This window comes from Podarcis pityusensis (genome assembly GCF_964106645.2).
Source record: "Podarcis pityusensis genome assembly, chromosome: 2".
Classification (NCBI taxonomy): domain Eukaryota; kingdom Metazoa; phylum Chordata; class Lepidosauria; order Squamata; family Lacertidae; genus Podarcis; species Podarcis pityusensis.
This window is the reverse complement of record NC_138029.1, coordinates 59,397,071-59,422,570: the sequence shown is the minus strand read 5'-3', so window position 1 is coordinate 59,422,570 and position 25,500 is coordinate 59,397,071. Positions and strand designations below refer to the sequence as shown.

The window sequence follows — 25,500 nt, the reverse complement described above, 5'->3', positions numbered from 1 at the left end:
AAAGAGAATCTTTTCCATCTTGTCCAAAATGGCTAAGTGTATAATCCCAAGCATGTGTTTCAGTGGGTTCCCTTCCAAGTATAGCATTGCCTCTCAAGATAGCTGGGAAGTCACAGTATATCAGTTAGACTCTTTCTCTGCAGTAGCGCTTGCTGTAACCCAGGGGTAGCCCAACTTGGTGCCCTCCAGATATTATGGATGACAACTCCCATAATTTCTGACTATAGACCATGTTGACGGGGGCTGATGAGAGTTGGGAGTTCAACAGCATCTGCAGGGTATCACGTTGACCATCCCCGCTCTAAATATGCTGCACACATTTTCCTTGTGGGATAAAGGATACGTTTGGAATAGATATGGTATAGGCCCCTGTGTATATACACTACATTAAGACTGAGTTGCTTCCACCAGCCTCCAAGGAAACAGAATTCTCTTGTATAAACAAACACAAAGGATCCCAGCCTTTACAGAATCTTACAACATAAGCTGTTGTTTCTGAAGCATGAAATCTTCATTAGTAATCAGATGCAAAGTATGGAGATTTGAGATATTGGAAACCCAAGACTGGCTGTTATTTGAGAAATAACCTGATAAAATTGAAATGGATGTATATGTGTGTATGCGTGTTTTCCCTTTAAATGAATTGAATATATCCACAGAATTATTTACCTTGAAAGTTCCAGAAAATATACATGTATGTTGAGGAAGTCACAGAAATGAAGCATCTCACCTTGAGGGCAATTCATGGCTCCAACTGTGTTGACATAATCATCTCCATTGTGGCACCAAGAATCCAGAATGTAACCATTCACATCAGTGCCCAACCCATGTCAACTGTGCAAATAGTAAATCAAATGTGCACCAGCTTAAGTGAAGTTTCAAGAGACAACATGCATTCAGGAACCCAAATTCTACCATGCACTCCAATTGTTCATATGTGCCCTTTGAGTTGAGTAAGTCTTCCCCAACCTGGTGCCTTCCAGTTGTTTTGGGGTAGACGTCCCACCATCCCTGACTGTGGCCCATGCTGACTGGAGCTGATGGGACTTGTAGTCCAAAACATCTGGAAGGCAGTAGATGTTGGAGAAGGCTGCTATAGGTGGTGGTCATGGCTGAGGCCCTTGTTTGAGCTCTGTGCTGTGAGAAACAAAATTGCACACAATCATGGGATCCTTCCCCTTCCCCACAGCAACCCAAAAACTCTCCTGCACACACAGAATGACTCCATTAGTTTGCAACCCATCTGGGTTTACCAGTTGAAAGCTACCACATGGCCTCAGGAAAAATCACACGATATGATCTAACAGTTTGACCTAAGCCTATAAAGATGGAAAGAGATACAGCCGCAAACACAAGGATGCATTAGCAAAGCAGCCAAATTACGTTTATATTTCCTAAGATGTGAATACAAACAAAGTAAAACTCTAGCTCTGCTGGAAGGTCTTCCATTCATTTTGCTAATTGCTAAGGAGCGTGCACGAGATTTTTCAAATGGGGAAAAAACACTTTTTCGTTAGGTAGCAGGAAACTCAGGTCTTCACCTATGAGTCTGCAAGCTCTGCAAAGGCTTTTCATCTGCTTCTTGCAGCATATTAGTCAAAACGGCAACGATTTCATAATACAATTTTTGCAGCCTGGAATGAGAAAACAAGCAAAACACATGCAATGCTCATTTCATGATGCTACAACAGGTCTTGAGAACATAAGAACAGCCTGCTGGGTCACTGGACCCGTGGCCCATCTAATCCAGCATTCTGTTCTCAAAGTGGCCAACCAGGGGCCTATGGTGAAACCCGCAAGCAGGACCCAGACACAAGAGCCCTCTCCCCTCACTGCGATTCCCAGCAACCACTTCAGAGGCACACTGCCTCGGACAACAGAGGTGGAGCATAGACATCATGGCTAGTAGCTGTTGACAGTCTTGATGCCCCATGAATTTATCTGATCCTCTTCTAAGGCCATCCAAGTTAGTAGCTATGACTGCCTCCTGCAGGTGCAAGTTCCATAGTTTAACTGTGGGAAGAAGTGTTTTCGTTTATCTATCCTGAATCTTCCAGCATTCAGCCTCACTGGATGTCCAGGACTTATCATGTTAGGAGAGAGGGAGAAAAAGTTCCTCTAGCCACTTTTAATAAACTTCTATCAGGTCACCCTTCACTATCCTTTTCTCTAAGCCTAAAGTCCCAGATGCTGCAACCTTTCCTCACAGGGAAGTTTCTCAATTCCCTCAATCATTTGGGTTGTCCTTTTCTGGACTTTTCCCAACTCCACAGTATTTTTATTTTTTAGGTGAGGCAACCAGAAGGGAGCACAATATTCCAAGTGCTGTTGTGCATTAGATTTGTATAACAGAATTACAACCATAGAAGTTTTCTTTTCAGTCCCTTTCCTAACGTTCCCTAACATGGAATTTGCTTTTTTCACTGCTGCCGCTGTACACTTGGTCAATATCTTCATTGAGCTACAACCCCAAGCCTTGTTCCTAGTCAGTCACCATCAGTTCAGACCCCATTGGGATTCCTCCTCCCCAACATGCTTCAATTTACACTTGCTTACATTGAACTGCCTTTCCCCTTTTAATGTCCATTTACAGTGGTACCTCGGGTTAAGTATTTAATTCGTTCCGGAGGTCCATTCTTAACCTGAAACTGTTCTTAACCTGAGGTACCACTTTTGCTAATGGGGCCTCCCACTGCCACCGCTGCATGATTTCTGTTCTCATCCTGAAGCAAAGTTCTTAACCCGAGGTAATATTTCTGGGTTAGCGGAGTCTGTAACCTGAAGCATATGTAACCTGAAGCGTATGTAACCCGAGGTACCACTGTACTCAATTTGGAGAGGGCATTTGGGAGCTCTTCACATTGGTCCATGTTTTTTGGTGTTGTCCACACTGACTGGCAACGGCTTTTCGGGGTTTCAGACAGGAAAGTTTCCCAGTCCTACCTAGAGATGCCAGGGATGGAACCTTAGACCTTCTGCATACAAAGCAGATGTATTGTATGGACGGTGTGAGTCCCCTCAGTCTAAAATTTTATTTATTGCTTCTTTCTGCTGCTTTGAGTTATAGTCTTGTTGTTTTTAGCAAGTCAGTTGATGCATTTTCTTAAATATAAAAGCAGCTTAGAATTATTTTAAAATAAAGAACAATATAACATTCATCACACACAGATTTACACGATCACAGATTTTTGGATCCTGGAAGCAATGTTTCCAAGGTGCAAGAAACAGCCCCAGTGGCTTCTTACATTCAGCCTCTTAAGTCTCTTCCAAAGGTCTACAACATTTTCATCAGTAGGAACAAATTATCACAAGATCCATATGCATCAGTTGGCAAAACAGAGTTTAAAATGTGACTAAATATTCAAGTGTGATCTTTAATCATTTCCAAAGCTTCATTCTTCTAACTCTAAATGGCCAGTATTAAGGTATTTTTGTAGGGCTTATTCAGGAAGCTGTGCCTTCTATACCGTTCATGCACTTGTTAGGAACAAGAGTCTACAATGCACCTTTTTCATTCCTTCCTTGTTTTGAACAGAAATACCCTGACTGGGAAGCTTCTGTTCTTGCAGTTTTTACATGTTTGAAATGGTCCTGTCATTGCAAAGCTGTTAAACATGGTTTTCTCTCAGAGTGCTGATTCAAACACAAAAAACAATGTTTTACACCTCTCCTATGGCAAGACCATTTCAAACATTAGACTGCCTTCCATTTCAAAAACTCCTTGCATTTGGAAAGATTGGGAAGATTATCCCAGAACCCTTCTTCCTGAAGTTCTAGCTTTCTACATGCAAGGAATGCTTTTGCCCCCTCGGAAGCATTCAATCATACCATTGCCAACCAACATTCAGAATTCCTTAACTTCACAGTATTTAGGAAACAATGCCACACACTTAAAAAAAAACATTTCTGTTAGATCTCAGTACAAACAGCACAGGAGTGTTAAGGATTTAAAATAATTAGCGTTGGCTGCAGTGAAATAACTATTAATATGAACATGATCTAACCCTTATACGGTTGACTTAGGAAGTGTTGCATACTTATAAATTGTGGCGTCCTGACGATCCAAAGATGACAAATATAGATCGATGAACGGCAGGCTGCAACAAAAATCTTCTAAGATCATGGGATCTGTGTGATACAGGGTTTTCTTGAAGCTTTCCACCATTTCATCAAAGGTTCTATATTCTGTTGATTTCTGGTGTGAAAAGACAGGCAACCGGTTTAATGCCAGTGCTACAATGCCGCGTTCGGCTTCACAGAGCTGGTTATACTCCCAGCAACTTCCACAAAAGGCAAATAAGCAACATTGGAAAGGGGGTGAGTTTTTTTATGCTTTAAAGCTGGCAGAGGTGTAGGGGTGGGACATTTTTCAGCCCAGGGGACAACCTTCTGGTACCCATATGACAGTGATGGGCAGGGCCAGAGGGGAAAGGAGGTAGAGCAACAAATGTAAATGCTTACCTTTGAATGGGAGGCAAGTTTCTACACACACTCACAGATCTCCTATATGTCCTCCATAGAGACAAGCACGAGGCATTATCAGAGTTCAAGAGCACATACTAGTCAGGCACAAGCATTCAGGGTACAAAAGGTGGCCTGGGAGGAGTGTGGCCTGGAGAATGTTCTGCGGGCCAGATAGTGATAACTTGAGGGCTGCATGTGGCCCTCAGTCTTGAGGTGCCCTACCTATGTTTTAAAGTAACAGAAGTCACATCCAGATCAGGACTGGTCCATCTTACCCTTGAATTTCTGGGAGACGTTTTGTGGGATTTAAAAAGGGCACCATATGGGTAGCCCTTTAGAAACTGTATGAAGTTTGTCCATATTCCATTACTGACACTGTTTGGGTTTTGTCAGGGAGGAGTCATAGAAATCTAGGAAGTTGCTTAGCACCATGTTTCCCAAGGAGCTCCTCGCATCCCTGCATGGCCCCCTTTCTGCATGCCTTCCAAAATCTGTAGGATCTGTGTTTTTTTTCTAGAAAAAGAGGTGACTGGATCTCACCATGCATGCTTCCCTTGTTCTCTTATTAACGGCAATGGTGCCCACCTGAGAGGTGCCAGAACTGAGCTCCAGTTGGGAAAAAAGCCCTGTGTAGGATCCTTCAGATTTCAAAAAGGGTCAACGGAACTCCATTGCAGATGAAGATATGAGCGAATGTGTGAGTAAGGGATGTGTATGTATAAATTGTAAGAAAGCTTAAGAAATACACTTCCCAATTCATGGAACTTGATTCCAAGTGAGGCAAGTTCTATCCATGGGCATCTGCAGGAATGTTTCATGTGCGGGGCAGGGGATAAATAAACATACATAATTAGCATGAGATAACTGGCCTACCATTTCTGGTAGTTCTGGAGACTTAATGGTGGTAGCTAGCCTTCTCTTTGTCTAATTGTCTAGATCTGTGAAATATACTCAGAGTCGCAAAGTGATTTCATGCTCTTTATTCAGCTCATAGTGGTGAGGAAGAATGAATGAATGTCCCCTCAAAGTATCTGCTTTATATACATTATTTACACAATGGGCTGCACATGATTGGCTAATTCCGGAATTCTACTGTAAGCCAATCAGGTTGTGGATTCACTTCTATCTGGAGCATGATTGGGTGGTTCCTGCCAACCAATCATACTGCTGCATTGTTCTAGGACCAATCAGACTGCTGCATTTTGGATCCTATTGTTCTAGGACCAATCAGACTGCTGCAGTTTGGATCCCATTCAACTCAGTACATAACAATCTGGTTTCTTAAATGTCAGTCACTGCTATGACTTCATTCATTGGCCAAAAACCCCTAGAGGTGGGAGCAAGTTAGTTTCTCACAAAACAAAGGAAAACACATGTTGCACCACATCTCGTGTTTTACAGATGCCTGAAACAGGAAAAAATAAAAATAAAAGCTGGGAATTGGATACTACAGTTCATCCAGCAGCAGAGGGGACTTGCCTTCCTTGCTCTCTGCCACAGATGCCCAAGGCTCCATCCCTCGTTAATTTTAAACAGGCTTTAATAACCATTTTTCAATCTAGGATAATGAATGCTGTTTTTCAGAGTTAGGTAAGCCACTTCTTTTCTGGTATGCAAACTAGTATATTTTGGGAATAGAACTGGATATCTGCATTGTTTTAAATAGTTTTGTTCTTGGGTTTTATGGATATGTAGTTGTATATCTGCTTTGGTATGCAATATTGCCTTAAAAGCGGTCAAAAAGCCTATTAACTAAAATTAATAAGCCACAGCTAGTTCATTCAGGAGATGTAACAATCCCAGCCCTAACCAGCTACAAGACTAACACTTGAATATGCTCGGACAATTTCAATAGTCTATTTAGATTTTATAGCTTGAAAGGTAGGTATAATGTTCTCTCTGGACCCAATATTCTGTACAGCATTGGGCTCTGTGGCCCACAGAGTGGAGCACAGCTGTGGCTTTTCCACTTTATAAGCTAAATGAACAACTTCAGTCTGAGCATTAAATGACGTGAAAATCTACAACTTGGTTTACTTTTAAAATTCTCCACAGGTGGGTTATTTTCTTGGTCGGTTATTCATTCATTGTGAATTAATGGAGACTAACTGAATGGGAATCATCTACTAAAAAGTATGCCCTTATTGCAATGTAACATTATTATGTGCTAACCTGCTGATTCAGTAATGCCTTTATTTCGTCCTGTTGTCTTTTCAGAATGGACTGCTTTTTTGCCATCAGAGCAGCATGCCTGTCTGCTTTAAGCTTTTGCTCATATTCATCAGTTGTCCCCTGGTTGTATCAAAACAAAGGGTGATAGAATATATTGAGACAAAGCTCCTGTTCATTTACTACATCGTCAGGAAATTTTATTTTCTCAACCAGTAAAAGAATAAGGTATGTGTAATCCCTCTCCTTACACCCTTCCCTGCCTCCTTAAGTACAGAGCCAAGGTGATCCTCTGCCTTGGATATCCCATTAATCAGCATTTATTACTGGTAGACAAACTGTTCTAGATACTTTGTATAGTAGAGCAGCCCAGTTCATAACCATATCCCTTGTACTTCATGCCAAAGTAGTGATATATCATTCTGCAGAAGTAACAGCATCAATATATTTGAAGTAATTGTTTATACAGTCATACCTTGGATCCTGAATGCCTTTGTACTCGGACATTTTGGCTCTCGAACGCTGGAAACCTGGAAGTGAGTGTTCTGGTTTGCAAACGATCTTTGGAAGCCGAACGTCCAGTGGGGCTTCTGTGGCTTCTGATTGGCTGCAGGAGCTTCCTGCAGCCAATCAAAAGCCACGCTTTGGTTTCTGAATGTGTTGGAAATCGAAGAAACTTCTGGAACGGATTCCATTCAACTTCCAAGGTACGACTGTATACACTTTTGGTGTTAATGTTCATCCCACAAGACTTTTCAGCTTGCAGTAGGACTATGACAGATCTAACAGATCTAACAGAACAGTGCTGGGGGCACTGTCATACAGTGGTTCCGCTCCTTCCTCCTGGGCCGTGTCCAGAAAGTGGTGGTGGGGGATGAGTGTTCAGACCCCTGGGCTCTCACTTGTGGGGTGCCTCAGGGTTCCGTCCTCTCCCCCATGCTTTTTAATATCTATATGAAGCCTCTGGGAGAGATCACCAGGGGGGTTTGGCTGGGTGTTCATCAGTATGCAGATGACACCCAGCTCTACCTCTCCTTTAAATCAGAACCAGTGAAGGCGGTGAAGGTCCTGTGTGAGTGCCTGGAGGCAGTTGGAGGATGGATGGCGGCTAACAGATTGAGGTTGAATCCTGACAAGACAGAAGTACTGTTTTTGGGAGACAGGGAGCGGATGGGTGTGGGGGATTCCCCGGTCCTGAATGGGGTAACTGTGCCCCTGAAGGACCAGGTGCACAGCCTAGGAGTCATTTTGGACTCACAGCTGTCCATGGAGGTGCAGGTCAATTCTGTGTCCAGGGCAGCTGTCTACCAGCTCCACCTGGTACGCAGGCTAAGACCCTACCTGCCCACGAACTGTCTCGCCAGAGTGGTGCATGCTCTAGTTATCTCCCGCTTGGACTACTGCAACGCGCTCTACGTGGGGCTACCTTTGAAGGTGACCTGGAAACTGCAATTAATCCAGAATGCAGCAGCTAGACTGGTGACTGGGAGTGGCCGCCGAGACCACATAACACCGGTTCTGAGAGATCTGCATTGGCTCCCAGTACGTTTCCGAGCACGATTCAAAGTGTTGGTGCTGACCTTTAAAGCCCTAAACGGCCTCGGTCCTGTATACCTGAAGGAGCGTCTCCACCCCCATCGTTCAGCCCGGACACTGAGATCCAGTGCCAAGGGCCTTCTGGCGGTTCCCTCATTGCGAGAAGTGAGGTTACAGGGAACCAGACAGAGGGCCTTCTCGGTAGTGGCACCCGCCCTGTGGAACGCCCTCCCATCAGATGTCAAAGAGATAAACAACTACCTGACATTCAGAAGACATCTTAAGGCAGCCCTGTTCAGGGAAGTTTTTAATATGTAACGCTGTACTGTTTTTAACACTTGATTAGGAGCCGCCCAGAGTGGCTGGGGAAACTCAGCCAGATGGGCGGGGTATAAATAATAAATTATTATTATTATTATTATTATTATTATTATTATTATTATTAATCACGTGTGTCACTATACCCATTTTGCAGTATATAGATAAAAGATATGCCTAAATTGGATGAAAATTAGACATAAGATTTAGACTAAAATTCACTAATCAGAGCAGACTTTCAGTCACAAATAGTTCACATGCATAGCAGTTTTGTGGGAACTCAGTAAGTGCTGGTTATCAAACAAATGAATTTATACAGAGATAAATGAATTTATACAGAGATAAAATTGCTATCTCTGCCACACAAAGGCAAGTTACCTGAATATCCATGATAACAACTGCAATAAACATGTTGAAAAACACAAAAAATCCCAGGAGAATGAACACTATTGTGAATGTCCGGCTTGAAACAAATTTTTTGGCATCCAGTTCATCCTGCAAGTCTGTCCAGCCATCAACCTGAAAGGTCATCAGATCAGTGATTAAACTCTAAAGAAGAATCAACCAAGTTTCATATAAATCATAGTGATTTAATTTGGGGTTGTAAGACTCCGATTGTAAAACAGTTGCTTAGTGTTGGAAGCTTTTCTGGACAAGAGGGGTAAAAGTTCTGAATAATGTTAAATGTACGTGGGGAAGCTCTGCACAGAGGAACCTGGCAATTATGGAAGATAGAAACTTAACCAGGAATCTTCTCTCCTTCCAATTGGCTAAAAGATTGGGAAGAGGCGTGAAAATACTGTGCATAAGTTGAGTTGGAAAATAGCGTAGTTAACTGAAGAGATGAAAAGATGAGAAGAGATAGAGATTTGAGAGCAAAAAGGCTGAAACACTAACAGTGCTGGAACACTAGAAAATGTTTGGCAGCTCAAAGGGGCACTACAACAGAACGAGTCAGCATATGGGCACAGAGGAACCTATATAAGCAGGGGGGTACAGATTCATAAGCATTGGCTCGGTTGGGGAAACAGGCTAGAACAGGTACATTTATCTCAGGTGCATTTATCTCTCTCTATATATATTTTAAAAATCTAAAATTATTTCCTCACAAGCTGTTTAATGTTGCTTTACTAAAACCTTAATTAAAGGTGGGGGGGTTGGGGGTGGTCAGTGAGCTTGTTATTCACCCCAAACTAAGTGCCAAACCACTCTATGGTAGAGGGGAAAGCTTAGAAGGCTGTTTAGTGCAGGCGGCTGAGGGCCCATGGTGGTAGAAGATATTGACCTGGTGGCAGCGATGAAATTAACAAGACTGAAGGCTTGGTTTGGTTGGGTTTTTTTGCCTTTCTGCCTTCCTCAATGCAATACATTCTTCCCAACACACATACACACACACACACACTGATCCATGCCTATACTTTCAGATTTAAAACAACTGCTCTTACTAATTAACAGTAATTTGATAGAATCAGAAGATCCTTTGGTGGTAATCAGCCCAACCCCCTGCTTCATGCAGGAATTGTTTGGGGCAATCATTATTGTCCCGCGAGATCTTGATCACGCTTTTGTCCTTGTCCCATTTCACCTTATTACCCTTCTTTGTTCTGGGGCCCATCTTGGTGTGTTTGCACTATATGTGCACAAAGATAAACATTGGGGGGGGGGACAATTGATTATGGGGGGAGGGAAGCCACAAAACCGTTCTCAAAGTTTGTCCAGATATTGTGGGGAATGTTGAAGGAAAATTACGTAGGTTCATTGGCAAAATAATGATGGGGATAACGATGGGGATGAGATGCAAACTGCACCCACTCTACAGTCGTCTGAAAAATAGCTGGACTGAAGACACACTCAAGTGTTCAATGGCACAGCATGATACCAGCATGTTTTGCTTTATGGGGCAAACAGCATCTCTAGGGAGGATTTTTGAATGAGTGGAACAATGGCAAGGGGAAAGCTTAAACAACCATCCTAAGAACCATGTTCCTCATCTTAAGTAGACCACTCCCAGAAACTACCTTTGTCCTTAAAATAAGAAAAAAACCTTGAAACATAACAGATCTAGACCTAGTTACACCCTGAAATAGTTTCTATTCAAAATGATTTTGCCATTATATAAAAGCAATGTGGGACAGAGCTAACCGAGAATGGATAATTACCGTCACTAAACTGAAAAGAGTGAAAAAGGCGGCTGCTAGGGTGCCCCAGTTACGTGTGTCCCCGTGTTCGGGGTCTCCATACAAACCCTGACCCAGAATTGCAAAGATAAACATGAGCAGGAACAACAGCACGAGAACGTAGATCACATTTTTGGCAGTTTCGGCCAGGGCTGCCACCAGGACCTGGGCAGAGTGGGAAGAGAGAGAAAAGAAAAGCAAGTGAATCCAATTTACATCATGTGAAGAAAAAAGTTTATTTAAAAAAAAATCAGGTAGGAAGTAGGGTTGGGGATCTTCCTTTCTATTCCAATCAGAGCTTCTGTTTCCTGGAGTGAAGTCATCAGTGGCAAGGCATGCCTTAACATGATTGGATGCACTCAAAAAGAACCAGCAATCCTAAAATTTATTTCAGGCCTTTCATCCCCTTTTGCATTTGATAACTGATTCCAGAGGAACAAAACAGCAGTACACATAGCATCATTTGTGAATGACTTCCACTCATCTAATGGGGTTGCTTTCGCTTGACCCATTTTCAGATATCGATCATGGCTTGGATCCTAACTAGACTTCTGCAACAGAAGAGCACCTTTCATTCATGGATGGGACCAAGATCCAGCAAAGGACCTCACCAATGGGAAGATCCAAAATCTCACCAGTATTGCCCTTCCCCTGTAGCCCCCTGTGCTGTTTCTACTGCTGCTCTGGAGGTGTCCCCCAGTCCCCCTGAACAGAGCTTTGGGGCCACAATGGCCGCAGGGGGAAGAGAAAAGAGCCCAGCCTTTCTTTATGTGCTAGGCAAAAATGACAAAATTCATCCATGGGAATCATTCGTAAATGACGCCATGTACTTGTGTTTTGTACTGAAGAATGGGTTCCCAGGTACAGCATTCTGAGTCTGAGACATGGCTGCATCTGGAGTTACTGACACCAGTTACAAGTCCTTCTACTAGGCATGGGAACTGCCAAACTGACTATAGCCTTGATCTAACGGCACAAAGCAAATTCCTTTGCCATGCAAGAGAGGCAGATGAGCATCTTATCCTGGCTTTGCACAAACCCACTAACCAGGAACTGACACCTGAACAGACCAACAAATGGATTTGGGATCTGAAGTATGAGACAGTGTTGGCAGTCACAGATGTTTGTCTTAAAAGGACCAGCAGATTATATAAGAACCCCTCTGGCATTTGTATTTGGCATCGGTATGCTTTCTGTAGTGAAAGGAAGGCAGCCAGCCCATTCTTTAGTCAGTCTCTGGAGTAATATAATACTCAAGCAGTGCAGAGTCTTCTGTAGTTTTGAGTTAATAGAAATGTTTGTGATCTTGGCCAAGATCCATGACCAACAGTCTGACTCAAGCGGTATTCCCAAGTCAGTATTCCCATCCGTTCCTCAGAGAGTCTAGTGTACATTCTGATGTAATTTGTAGCACTTTATATGAGTTCATTCTGTTTAGAGTTCTTACCCAGTGACCCTGTGCTTTTCGGTGCTTCCTCTAGGGGCATATTAAGCAGGAGTTCTCGTAGTGCAAAAGACCAACAAGACCCACATCTGCTTCATAATAAACATTACTGATGCATGCAGTCAACAGTACTGTAGTGGCTTTGTTATGGAAGGAAGGTTCCTTGAGAAGTAACTACTTCCCTTTTGATTGTGACAACTCTATGTGGGATTGAGAAGTTATTACTTCCCATCTTACTGTGACAAGTCTACATGGGGTTAGTAATTCAGGTTAGGGAAGCATCAGTTACTCCAGCTATACTGCTGGTGCTAAGCATGACATCTTTCTTTCAGAGAACCGCAAGCAGATTTCTGCTTGCATAATGGGCCTTGCCTTTCCCACCTCCGTTGTGTTGATTGTGCTGAAATCTACTTTTGAGGGTTAGGTGACTTTCAGGAACAGTTCATGAAGTGGTGTAGTGAGGGGGGGATTATCAGAAATTGCACAAACAGAAGTGTCTTCCACTAATGCCAGTGTGTCTTTTAAAATATTGGCTACCTCCACACAATGGATTATTTAGACTCTATTGACACTCCCGGTAACTGATGGCAAAGGTGCAGGGAGCTAATGCCTCCCACTTTCAAGCTATTGTTAGTCTAGCCATTTATTACTCTAGATCAGTCTTTCCCAAACTTGGGTGGCCAGCTGGTTTTTTTGGACTACAACTCCCATCACCCCTAGCTAGCAAGACCAGAGGTCAGGGGAGATGGGAACTGTAGTCCAAAAGAATCCATAATGCTGGACTGGTGTAGTGACCAAGGGTAGGGGCGCAGGAGAAAGGTCTCCCTGCCTGGACACAGGATCAATGCAGGGAAGGATGATGCCTTTAAAAGTGATATGCAAATAAAGAAATGCCCCCACAAAAAGGGGGGAGGGGCTTAGCACCTTGCACGATCAGGCTCTTAATCATGGCAATAGAACTGGCCCTCAAAATGAGAAGGAACAAACCCATTTACACTCCACAGCATGGGACGTTTTTATAAAGCGATGTAATGGTGCTCCAGTCAATCAAGGATTTGGATACAATCTTTAAAAAGTCAGCCTCCCTTAAGGAGAGCTGTAAAATGCCAGTGGTAGCAACAGGCCAGCAAGCACCCCTTGAATACCGGCATCCAATAACTTTGCTACCCTCACATCCATCTTTACATTCCTCATCTACGCCTTCAAAAATTCACAGCGGTTCCTGTCGTTAAGAAGAGGCTTTGTGCCTTTCAATCTTGTAAACTGCATGGAGATTAATCCTCAGTACATCATCCTAAAAGGTCATTTTCAGAACTGGGCATTCTAAACATTTAATTTCAAACCAAAAGGCAGATAAACGGAGCATGCATCATCATCAGGATTGTTTCTTAACATAACTTCTCTGTGTGGAATACCAATGAGGAAATTATATCCTCAAGGTAGAAATTTATTGCACCAAGGTGGGAGGCAGAAAATTGTAATGAGTTTGGTGGTTGTTGTTTTTTTAATTAATAAAAGGGAACCATACTAAGAAGTTGTTGCGTGCTTTTCATGCCTTAAATTCCATTTCTTTGCTAAGAAGTAATTTACACAGCAGTTAATAAACTATAATGCACACAGAGATATATGCAAGCTCCTACATCTTCCAGGACAGGGGCAGTATCGCTAAAACACAAAGATATTTGGGGGGGGGTGACTGCTTTCCTTAGCAACACAGGGAATTGTCACACTACTTTGGGCCAAAATCCCAAGTATAATATTTTACCGGTGTTGTGGCTAAAGGAAAAGGATGCAGAGAACTTTACAAAGAACCTCAAATGATTCCTCAAAAGAGAAATCTTTAAGCACCTGGAGGGTTACCTGGGCCTAAGGCATGAGTGGTCTGCTGTTGCATTTATAGAGTCACAGGTTACATGTCTACTCAGAGAAGTAAATGCTATTGACTTCAATGGGGCTTACGTCAAGGTAAGTGTACACAGAATTGTAGCCTTAAATGTGTCTGTTCCCCCCAAATACTAACTTGACTTCAAGGTTATACAATTCTGTGTGCTCAGATATGCATCAATGAAGTGGCTGTTTACTTCTTTATAAAAGTATTTATATTGTGCCATCTCATGTTAAATATCGAGGTGGTATACAATATACACAAATGCAATGTACAGTGTCAATTCAACATTGAAAAAAGAGGCTTCCACCAGTTAATTATACACTGCATTAAATCAGTTTTCTCTCTTCCCAATTTTATATGGGGTATCCCTTTCTTCTAGTATTATTAGCAAAGATAAATGGAAATGCCTGATTTACCTTCTATAAATTGCTGGTAGTTTTATATACCCCCGTCCCAACCTTGTCCCCCAGAAACACTGGATAATTAGCATATAAAAACCTGGTGATAACTGAAGTCCAAGATCAAAAGTAGGCTCAAAAGTGATCATTATAAGAGCTTTGTGCCTATAAATGTCCCACTTCTGGTGAACTTCCCCAGCCAATTAATGACAAGCAGAAACTTGCGGCTGAGCAGCCACTACACACATTAGCTCCCCACTGAAAACTAAACCTCCAAGGTTGCCAGAGAAAACCATGAGTCAACAGTATTTAGGCACACAGTGTGATAGAATTTATGTGCCTATATATATGCATATATGTGCACTCCTGCATACATTTATAATGGCTAAATATTGCAGATTTATAAGTAAACAAATTTATGGATTATTTATTTATGATTATATCAATACACAAAAAGGGACGGGCAAATTTGATTCGGTTTTTTATTCTGACCTAATTTACTCCCCCCAGAACTATACACAAACCAAAATCCTTCAGTTCACCACTTCTCTGAATTTTGTGATCCAGTTATCTAACCCAAAAACGGGCACATAAATGCATATATAAAAATAAACATGCAAATATTTCAGTGAAAATAACTTACAAGAATTGCTTGGGGAAATGTGTACATTAGGCTAAATTGCATAAAAATGTATGTATTAGGAAAATGCACACTAAAACTCCCAACAAATTTTCATGATGCAGAAACGTGGTGAGCCAAACCTAATGTTGGAAAAGACGAAACAAGAAGAGAAACCAAATTTGGGCCCAATCTTCACTACACATTTTTAAAAGTACAGTTACCTCGGGTTAAGAACTTAATTCATTCCGGAGGTTCATTCTTAACCTGAAACTGTTCTTAACCTGAAGCACCACTTTAGCTATTGGGGCCTCCAGCTGCCACTGCTCCGTCACTGCACGATTTCTGTTCTCATCCTGAAGCAAAGTTCTTAACCTGAGGTAATATTTCTGGGTTAGCGGAGTGTGTAACCTGAAGTGACTGTAACCTGAAGTGTATGTAACCCGAGGTACCACTGTATCATACTTCTTTAAACAGTCATTGCTTCCCCAAAATAATCCTGGGAGTTGTAATTTGTTAAGGGTAATGAGAATTGTTAGAATACCCCTCTTCCCTCATAGAGCTCAGAATTCCCTGGGAAGGGGAGCTGATTGTCAAACCATTCTGAAATGTGTAGCTCTGTGAGGAACATAGAGGCCTCCTAACAACTCTCAACACCATTAACAAACTAGTTTTCCTGATTCTTTGGTGTAAACCATGACTGATTAAAGTGGTTGTGATATCACTTTAAATATATAGTGCAGATCATGGGACCTTCATAGGTTCATCCAACCCTAGTTGTAATTGATTAACATATCATTTATCAATTAATTCAGCTGGCTATTCAACTAAACTCAGATGGTTCCCAGTTTTTTTAAAAAATCAAGTATCTCCCTAAATTGGTAACTATTGTTGTGAACATCCCAACTTTTCTAGAGAGCCCCTCACCAAACGTCTGCTAATTACTGTATTTACATGAATCTAATGGTCACCTTTTTTGGCCAAATTACGTTGCAAAAATTAAGGTGTACATTAGATTCGATGGCACATTTACATTCGCCAGCAAATACTTTTTTTGGTTTCAAGGTTCTGAAAATTGAGGCGCACATTAGATTCAACAGCACATTAGACTCGAGTAAATACGGTAGTTATGTAGAAAACTGCATGATCAGAGGGTTTAAATCCACAGGCACAACAGTGCAGCAGAAAAAACAGGGCTCACGAAAGACATATGACTCACTTAGCTTGTAAACATAAAAGGAGAAGTTTTGAAATCTGACTTTAAAACCCCAGACTTCAATTATTATAAGAAACTATACACACAGAGAGAATTGCAGGTTTTTGGAAGTTAAAGCCTACTTCACGTTTTTAAGACCTTGGAGGTAAGTGACCTCATAAGACCTCAGCGTGTTAATCAGAACAAATCAACAAACAGAAGGAAGTTGCCCCTCGTTGCAAACTCTAAGTGAAAATTTATCTGCCAACCTTAATCTGAGTCCTGACTGCCTTTTCACTAGCTTTGCTTCCCGCCCTTATGTACAATGTTGATTGATCCGTGTTAAGAGAGGGTGAGTTTCTGTCATCCTTTCTCTCTTCCCTGACAGCATGAGAACCCACTGGTGTCAAGGTTGTTCAGGAGGGTAGGAGGCAAGGCTTGGGGACAATGCTGATTGATCCGCATCCCTAGAGGTTCTCATGCTGTCAGGAATGAATGAATGAATCTTTATTTGCATCAGCCATCAGCCATAGCAATAAAGCCACTTCCGGCCTGCCCAGGAGGTGGGGTTGCGGGCTTCACGCCCACCCCCACATGAGCGGGGGCTGGTTTCAGCCCCCGCGAGAGCAGGGGAATCCCGGCCGCATCTTCCCCCCCCCCCAGCCAGCCAATCGGCTGGCTGGGGGGGCGTGGCCTGCCCTATTTAGGGCCGGCGCAGAGGGGGCTCGCCCTCTTTTCGCCGGCTAGCCCCCACGTTTTCCCACCCTCCCTCCCTTTGGGTAGGCTTTAGGTAGGTCTCTGACTTTGCTATGGACTTCGGTCTGTCGCCGCAAGGGGCATGGTAGGAATTTTTCCCAATTGGCAATTTACAGCCATTTGGTTTTTCGCCTACCTCATAGCAACTCGTCACAACTCCTCGGCATTGGCGGTTAGGCATTGGTAAGAAGGGGTTAAGAGGATGTGGGGGGGGAGGAATGCCATCACCTCCCCCCAGTGAACGAAGGGTGTTCCGATAAAGGACTCCGGGGGCGTGGCCCTGTCCGAAGCCTATGGAGGTGTGGGCCAAAGGCACGCCCCCAAGCTGTGACCCGGGGGAGCTCCTAGTTGACGTGCCTCAGCAGGAGACTCCCCCTCTATGGTGTTAACCCTTCCCATGTCTCCAGCAAATGGGCTGGAGCCGGATAGTCGATAGGATCAATGCCTAAGCCAATGCCTCTCATTCCTGAATTCAATAAAGTTGTGGCCTAATTCGCCCATTTAACCTTAAATTATGGTGTCTTGTGTCTTTATTTATCCTGGTGGGGGGCGGGAACTCGCCACGCAAAACAACAATACGATATACAAAGAAAAGAAATAAAAAGTCAATTATATAAAATACATTTTAGGGTTTTGAATCAATAGTCAAATACAGTGGTACCTCTGGATGTGAACAGGATCTGTCCTGGAGCCCCGTTCGCATCCTGAAGCGAACGCAACCCACGTCTGCGAGTCGCAATTTGCCGCTTCTGCGCATGCGACGTCATTTTGAGTGTCTGCGCATGCACAAGCGGCAAAACCCAGAAGTAACGCATTCTGTTACTTCCGGGTCGCCGCAGAGTGCAACCCGAAAACGCTCAACCTGAAGCAACTTCAACCCGAGGTATGACTGTAGTGGATCTTATTATGATTGCCCCAGCTAAAAACCTTGCAACCTTTGCTGTCACCTGCTCATCTTGATCAGCCAAGAGAAAGGACACTGTGGCAGTGGTTGGGCAACCCAGAATGGACAATAAAAGAGGGGTGATAATCTCATTCCTCAAGTCTTTATAAAGAGGGCAAGCCAGAAGGGCATGCGCCACCAATTCGGTACTGCCATCTCCACAGGGGCATAAGCGTTTTTCGTGTGGAAACTGTTGGAATCGCCCCTCAAGTACAGCCGAGGGCAGTACATTCAATCTTGCAAGAGTAAAAGTTCTCATGCTGTCGGGATAGAAAGGATGGCAACAAGCCACCCCCTGGTGATATGGATCAATCAACGTTGTACATAAGGGCAAGAGGACATGCTTGTGAAGAGCCAATCAGAGCTCAGGCTGAGGTTGACATATCTGCTTTCACTTAAGTGTTTGCAACCTCAAGGCATTTCATTTTGTTCAAGAGCTAATCAAGGGAGGGTTCTGCCAAGTAACATCTCAGTAGCATTTTAAATGCTAAAAACACAAGGCCAGACAAGCAGAATCCACAAAACAGGCTCCCTCTACATGGCAAACACAATTCAGGCAAGAGAAGGGAACACACAGTTCATACCATCTCCTAGAATCCTTCGCCAATGGATTTTAACATCTTTTGTAAAATGAAAGCTGGTCATGTGGTATTAATAACAGCCATTACAGGTTCTGTGTCATGACATCATTAAACTACAGATAAATGTTATGCTATTATTGAAAATTTGCATAACCTTTGTGAAAATAATGAAGAAGAAGAAGAAGAGTTTGGATTTGATATCCCGCCTTTCACTCCCTTTAAGGAGTCTCAAAGCGGCTAACATTCTCCTTTCCCTTCCTCCCCCACAACAAACACTCTGTGAGGTGAGTGGGGCTGAGAGACTTCAGAAAAGTGTGACTAGCCCAAGGTCACCCAGCAGCTGCATGTGGAGGAGCAGGGACGCGAACCCAGTTCACCAGATTATGAGTCTACCGCTCTTAACCACTACATCACACTGGCTCTCCAAAAGAAACCAAAAGAACACAACACTTCATGATAATTAATTCCTTTTCCAAATCTTCCTTGCATATTTTTAGAGTTTCAGCTCTAAAAAGGGCAATCCCCATTCGTTGAATTTACTTGCACAGGTTAACCATGTTAATAACTAGGAATATTGCCTGATCCTGAACTCAGATGTCAGCAGCAAGTATAGCACACAGTCCAGAACACATTGAGCTCAGTGGGGCTTACTTCCGAGTAGAGATGTATAGGACTGTGCTGTTACTCTGAAACAGAGACTATTTGTTTCCTTCCCTGCTGATGAAACTTGGGGCCAGGTTAATTGTATGGGAATTAACATAAGCTTCCCCACATTTAAAATAAATGAATAAATCCCTGTAATGGAAAACTGGCATTTAATAGGGCAAATAAAATAAAATTCATGGTAATATTCTCTGTGGGGGGGGGGAGGTGTTCAAAAGCAAAAACACTGGGCAGCATTCAGAAATGCAGCCTGAGATGGTCCAATTCAGGAAGAACTCCTTTCTGTGTGCTTTTCACACATTTGAATCACCCTCTGAGCAAAAGAGAATGGCATTAATCCTCCGCGGGGGAAGGAGATGGCAGTTTGGAAGAGGAAAAGTCAAGCTGTATTTACATGAAACCACATCCATTTACCATCATCCCTGGGCTGTAGAAGAGGAGTTTGAGAACCCGGAGTGACTGGAATCCTTTGAGCATCATTGCAGTATGGTGCATTTGCGGGTTGCTTCTATTAATGGTGTATGGGAGGTAAGCAATGAAAAGGACAGTCGCATCAAATCGCTTATAACCATCCTTCCAGTAATTAATGGGATCCAGGTAAAGGTTCATCAGAAACTCTGCTGTATACATGGCCACAATAATCAGATCTGCTACCTGAAAAGGGAACAAAGGTGCATTGTTAGGAGGAGTTATTTTGGTGACTGAACCACAAGGGAAGGTGTAGTTGCTGCTGAAATGGCTTTTGCTAGGTCAACCACAGGCTCATTCTTACAGAAATAAAGAACTTCAGATACATGGCCATCATCAGGCTTAATCTTATGTAGGGCCATGCTGAATATTTCCCAACAAGCATTTTCAGTATGAAATATTATTTTGAATTGAATTGAATTGCTGCCTCTCCACCAAAGGCACAGTACAGAGGCCTAGGATGTCAGAAAGATAAGGGACAGGGAAATCACATTTGCCCTAAAAGATTACCCATGGGGTGTGGTCTATTTCCCACATGGGAAAAGTACATGTTTGAAATTTATTTTGGGATGATGCATAAGTAATAATAATAATAATAATAATAATAATAATAATTTATTATTTATACCCCACCCATCTAGCTGGGTTTCCCCAGCCACTCTGGGCGGCTTCACATGAATGTGAAGATGATAACAGGCAAAAGGATCAGCCAAAAGGGGAACATAATAGCAAAGACACATTGACATTGGTTTTAAGGCTGCTGTTTCATATATGGTGTAAACAATGTCTTTCTTTTGGGAATGTAGCACAAGTAGGATAATTAAAGTGCAAAATGCATGCCCATCTCCCACAATGCCCAAGGTGGAGGTAGGGCATGCAAACTTATTGACGTCCATTCTCAAAACCTTGACATTAGAAGGGGAAAAAATGTTTCCAAGTGCTGAATGGACTTCTTGACAGTAGCCAGACTTCTCTTTCTGCTACCACGTCACAGGGATATATAATTAAAGCCCAGAGTTTGTGTACAGTAGCTGACTTGACTTCATGTAAGTTAAGACATCCAAGGTGTGTGAAAAATAAGTGTTTCTCAAGAGGACATCTAAATCATGAGAGAGCAATTATTAACCGTGTGCTCACTTCAAGTTCAAAATGTTATTCAGCCTCAATTGTAAAAGAAGAGTCCTACAAATGCAATCAAAACATCAGCAGGTGGGCAGATCACTAGCAGTACTGAATACCAGTGTGGGCAAAAATAGTTGTCAGATAAAAGGTGTTTCCATCATACTAAATGTGAAGTATATTCTAGAAGCAGCTTTAGGGCTATTTGAGATTTGTGATATCAATGAAGAGGAAAGAGAGTATGACAGAGAGACATACAGCACATGGTTAACTTATGGAATTTGCCACCAGAATATATAGTGATAACTACCAACATGGACAACTTTAAAGGGGATTAGAGAGATTAATGGAGAATAAGGCTATCAGTGGTACTAGTCATGATGGTGTGTGTGTGTGTGTGTGTGTGTGTGTGTGTAGCTTCTAGTGTTAGCTAGATGCAGTATGGCTCTGATTACCAGTTGCTAGGATCATGAGTGTTAGTGTGGTTATGTCCAGTTTGTGGGTTTCCCATAGTCACCTGGTTGGCCACTGTGAGAACAAAATGGTGGACTAGATAGGTCTTTGTTTTGATCCAGCAGGGCTCTTACGATGTTCTTATGACAAAATGAACATGTCAGGATTGGATAGTATCAGGTGACTTGGCAAGACAGTATCATTGGCAAGAAGCCAGCTATTTCCAATTGCACACCCAATGTGATAAGTCCTGTCGTTGAACTATGATGCCCTTTGACGGTCTATCTAGAAATCCCAGGTCTTGCAAAGGTATACATACTGCATGTGCATGGTTGCATTTATAGCTACTCATAGATTTCCTCTGTCAGATAGTGCTGATAGTAAATTCAAATATTTGGTAAAGACAATATACATTTGTAAATACACATACATTTGGCAATCAGTTGCATTTCATAAGCTCATATAAACCTTCTGACAAATGTCCCTAGCTATTTTACAGACAGGAGATATCTTGAACCACATGTGCAAAATGTTTAAACTTTCAATGTATTAGAATGGGTGCACGATAGTTTTATCAGTATTTATAGTATAGGCTCAGACTTGCTCCATTACATCACCATTAAGTTTTGAAACCATGTTGATAGGGCATTTGTGACTATTCTAAGCTAGATTCTTCTCCCAACATAAACAAGATTTTTCAGTAATGTAAAATATTAAAGCAGCCAAAGCCAGCACAGGAATATTTTGGAATTCACAAACAAGGACAGCAATAATAATAATAATAATAATAATAATAATAATAATAATAATAAATTATTATTTCTACGCCACCTATCTGGCTGGGTTGCCCCAGCCACTCTGGGCGGCTTTCAACAGAACATTAAAAACAGAATAAAACTTCAAACATTAAAAACTTCCCTAAACAGGGCTGCCTTCAGACATCTTCTAAAAGTCGGATAGTTGTTTATTTCCTTGACATCTGATGGGAGGGTGTTCCACAGGGCGGGTGCCACTACCGAGAAGGCCCTCTGCAGGGTGAAAGGCCAGGCTGGAAATATTATTGTGTAATAACCTTATTGTTATTTTTTAATATTTTCGACTCTTGCACTCATTTGTTATTCCTTATTCTCTGTTTTGTCCTCTCCCTTCAACCTCTTCTCGACTTACCAGTAAGCTCTCTGAGCAGTGAATGTGTCACTTCTGTGTTCAATGCTAGGGTCAAATAGGTGCAGCAGAAATGATGGTAATGAGAGTAAAAAAGCTGACATAATATAGTGGTTAAGTGCATGAATGGAAAATCTATGACTCAGATCGATCTGAGGAGCATTAGAAAAACTATTATCTGACAACTATTATCTGAGAACCATCAGTGTTTAGGGATAATAATATTGGCCTACCATATAGGGTATTGTAAATATTGTTGAGATTACGTATGTGAAATGTTTTGAGTACTGAGACCCTGATTCAGCTGGTTATGACTAACAGTGAAATTCTGTAGGGTTCAATGGTACGCACTCATAGGTATAGAGTTCTTTCAACATTTGAAACTCTTAGTCACCGCTGACTTGAGGCTTTCGTTTGAGCTCTAACACAACAAACGTAAGCTAAATTTTGGCCTTAGTATTTATCCTACACTTTCTCCAATTCATACTTTATGGAGCAATACTAATAGTGGACATATTCCTAAATTCAAGCTCGTGTCAGGTATAGTGAATAAGGTATTCCATCCATTTAATGCTTTTGCTTGACAAGAGTATAATATAAGGCATTACTCATAACTTGACTAGAAGTCAAGAAGAAAAGGAGAACGGAATGAGAGAGCCAGGTAAACTCTCTACTTGACTCTCCCCCTGCCCCCGCCCCAGTTTATTCCTTTCTTCTTCTGGAAGAGAGAAAGTGGCTTTAGAACAATAGAGAAAAATGAAAAGTTCAGGCAATCAAGAGTCTTGTTACCTCCAGGAAAAAATGTGACTCATAGCGAACTTTGTAATCTGTTTCTATGGCCAAAAATATTGCATTGATTGTGATGGTGCTGATCATAACTGATTTGAACAGAGGATGGTAGAATAATGTTTCAACGAACTCATATAGCTCAGTGTCTTTTCTCCTGGAAAGAGAATGACAAATTTGTAAAACAGAACATTCTAAGCTATCCAAACTTAAGCCGAGCCTGCTGGATCAAGCCAGTGGCCAATCTACTCCAGCATCATGTTCTCACAATGGTCCCCCGGACGCTTCTGATAAAATCTCAAGCAGGACCCAAGTACAAGAGCACCCTCCCCTCCTGTGGTTTTCTAGCAATTGGTATTCAGAAGCATTACTGCCTCTGGCTGTCACAGCATAGCAACCATTGCTAGTAGCCACTGATAGAGCCTCTCCTCCTTCCGGAGGGGAGGGGTTTTGAGCGGGACCAGAACCCCGCGTCATGCAGGGGGCATTCTGCTCCCTGCCCTGCCATCATCGCTGGCGCGCCACGCCTCCCAGCTGGGGACCCAATCGGGAGACACTGCGGGGGGCGTGGTTTAGCCGCTCAAATGCGGCCGCGCCAGCTCCCCCCGCCATTGTGCTGCCAATTTTCGCGAGTCACCCACCCGCCACTGCCTCTAGTGCGTAGCTTCTCGCTTGACCTTGCTATGGACCCATGGTTGGTCGTCCTGGTTGCCCAGGGGGCAGGATGGGAGTTTTTTTCCAATTGGCAAATTGGCACCGGCCTCTTGGTTTTTTTCGCCGACCTCGTAGCAATCATCACAACTTTCCTGGTATTCGGCGGTTAGGCATTGGAATGTGTTGTTGGTGTTATGGAAGGGCAAGGTCTGGCCATCGCCTACCCCTTCACTTATGGGTATTCTGTTAAAGGAATCCGGTGGTCGTGGATCCTGTCCGATGCCCTGTGTGGCGGGGGGCCATGGCACGACCCCCGGTGACATCAGGGGAGAGCTTATAGTTGTATTGGCATCAACAGGCTCCCCCTACTGGTGGTTAACTCCTCGTCACTCACCCCTCTCCGAGTGGGTGGAGTCAAATTTGCTCTTGTCCAATGCCTAAGCCAATACCTTCTCACATGCTGTAATCAATAAAGTTATGGCCTTTTCTAGCCCATTAACCTAATATACCGTGTCCACGTGTCTTTATTAACCCAAAGCAGGGGACAGGTACTCGAATCACAACTTTATCCTCCATAAGTTTTTCTATTTGTCTTTTAAAGCCATCCATGTTGATGGCCATCCTTGCCTCCCGAGAGGAGTCCCTTAGTTTAACTATGCACTAAATGAATGAATACTTTCATCTGTCCTGAATCTTCCTATATTCAGCTTCATTAGATACCTACAAGTTCTGGTGTTCTGAGGGAGAAAAACCTTTCTCTATCTGCTTTCTCCGTGCCATGCATAATTTTATAAGCTTTTATCATGTCACCTCTTATTCACTTTTTCTGTAAACTGAAAAGTCCCAAACGCTACGCTACTCTATCCCCATGATCAGTTTGGTTGTCCTTTTCCAATCCTTTCCCAACTCTTCAATATCCTTTTTGAGGGGAGGTGACCAGAACTGCAAACAGTATCCCACCATCGATTTGCGTAACAGCATTATGACATCAAGAGTTTTGATTTTCTATTCATTCCCTGATAGCATGGAATTTGCCTTTTCTTTTTACAGCTGCACACTAGGCTGACATCTTCATCGAGCTATCTGCTATGACCCCAAGGTGTAAGCAGTCCAAGAGATGTCAAAACCACTTGCTCATTTCAACAAGCAATATCTAAACTAGTTGTTCATACAACTAGTAGTACCTATGAGAAATCCATTGGATTTAGACAGGATTGCTGGAACAGACTCCGCTAACCGAGAAATAGTACCTCGGGTTAAGAACTTTGCTTCAGGATGAGAACAGAAATAGTGCAGCAGCGGTGCAGCAGCAGCAGGAGGCCCCATTAGCTAAAGTGGTGCTTCGGGTTAAGAATAGTTTCATGTTAAGAATGGACCTCCGGAACGAATTAAGTACTTAACCTGAGGTACCACTGTACAGCTAAAAGGAACCAACTGAAATCTTACCTGAATCCCCACACATAGTGTTTCACATCAACGTCAGATTTGGACTTAAAATACTCGTAAGATAGCTGGTCAATAAGCTGATGTTCTTCAGGCAACTCTACAGCCATCTTTTCAGCCATCTTTGTAGGTGCTGTTAATCCCCCTGCCCCTTAAGGAGCACTGGAGATTTGAACAAGAAAGTCTAGTGGAAAAAGAATGCAATGTTCTATGTGGACTCACTCCCTTTATGAGATCACATACAGTATACAGTTCTAGAATG

The 25,500-nt window shown here is 42.6% G+C and overlaps 1 protein-coding gene across 1 annotated transcript; it reads right to left on the bottom strand.

Moving 5' to 3' along the window:
• Positions 1 to 1,358: 1,358 nt before the first annotated feature.
• CATSPER3 (cation channel sperm associated 3) lies at positions 1,359 to 25,451 on the bottom strand. Its single transcript, XM_080996318.1, has 8 exons — positions 25,242 to 25,451; positions 23,145 to 23,298; positions 19,566 to 19,805; positions 10,647 to 10,829; positions 8,866 to 9,006; positions 6,637 to 6,756; positions 4,038 to 4,195; positions 1,359 to 1,634 (listed from the first exon to the last, which is right to left on the bottom strand). The coding sequence occupies exons 1-8, from the start codon at positions 25,358 to 25,360 to the stop codon at positions 1,538 to 1,540; spliced, it is 1,212 nt and encodes a 403-aa protein (XP_080852444.1). The 5' UTR covers positions 25,361 to 25,451; the 3' UTR covers positions 1,359 to 1,537.
• Positions 25,452 to 25,500: the final 49 nt, after the last annotated feature.